At 57.2% G+C, this 941-nt stretch overlaps 1 protein-coding gene across 1 annotated transcript; it reads right to left on the bottom strand.

The window, feature by feature from the left end:
* Positions 1–204: 204 nt before the first annotated feature.
* On the bottom strand, positions 205–941 carry SDRG_17352 (hypothetical protein). The gene has a single exon (XM_008623593.1). It carries the CDS (start codon positions 844–846, stop codon positions 235–237), a length of 612 nt encoding a protein of 203 aa, XP_008621815.1. The 5' UTR covers positions 847–941; the 3' UTR covers positions 205–234.

Raw genomic sequence — 941 nt, forward strand, 5'->3', positions numbered from 1 at the left:
AAGACCTCCTGCCACCATTCGTTTATCGAAATCTCCACACGAGTACCTTGTTTCCGTTCGTGAATGATTGGACCACCAAGACGTCTGGTTTACCACCAACACTCTGTCGTTGGGCATGCTTTCGTATTTAACGGTGTCGACCATTCAACTACGTACGGCTATCGTAGAGCAGCATAACGCGACGCTTTTCATGGCGCCACGTACCCCAAAAAGATTAGTATCAATGTTTCAAGTTTAACGAGCCGCGGTGTAGGGCGAGTGAAACCCAACCGACCTGGCGCCACGAGGGTCCTGCTTGCCATATAGATGGTGCTCCCGACCATACGCTTCCAGTGCCGCTTTCTCCTCGGCAGGACTGGTCCCGACAAACTCCAGCGCTATCCGCGACGTCAATGCCAGCGCCGCGACCAGTTGCTTCTTGGCGGCAAGCGAAAGACCAGCACTCGCAATCACGATCGTGACCTTGTGCGAATTGCGCGTCTGAGCGAGCGCCGTCGCAAAAGCATCCGCACACGCATCGCTCTTGACTGCGACACGTACGTCGCACGCCGCTCCTCGACGACTGAGCCATTGCGGCAGCGCACCAAAGACTTTGTTGGCGTGTGGATCTGGCAGCGGGGCGTAGCTCAGATCCAAATGCACGAGCTTTGGGGACGACGCAAGAAACGCAGCCAATGCTTCGATGGCAGTGTCCGAGAAGGTCACCTCAAACAGCTCGAGATGCCAGAGGTGGCGCGGTATCGGGAACGATGTTAGATGCACCCCCTGAAGCGCAAGCTTGGTCAGCGCCCGTAGTTGCGGCAAGACTGAAACGACTGGCGTCGCATCGCAGCCGCCTTGCAGCATCACATCCAAGCTTTCAAGGCGCGAACGTGAAATCTTGGCGGCGAGCGCGGCCACATCGGCTTCACCAAGCGCTGTCGGTGGATCGACGTCGTCGT

The sequence above is a fragment of the Saprolegnia diclina genome (assembly GCF_000281045.1).
Source record: "Saprolegnia diclina VS20 unplaced genomic scaffold supercont1.285, whole genome shotgun sequence".
NCBI lineage: Eukaryota > Oomycota > Saprolegniomycetes > Saprolegniales > Saprolegniaceae > Saprolegnia > Saprolegnia diclina.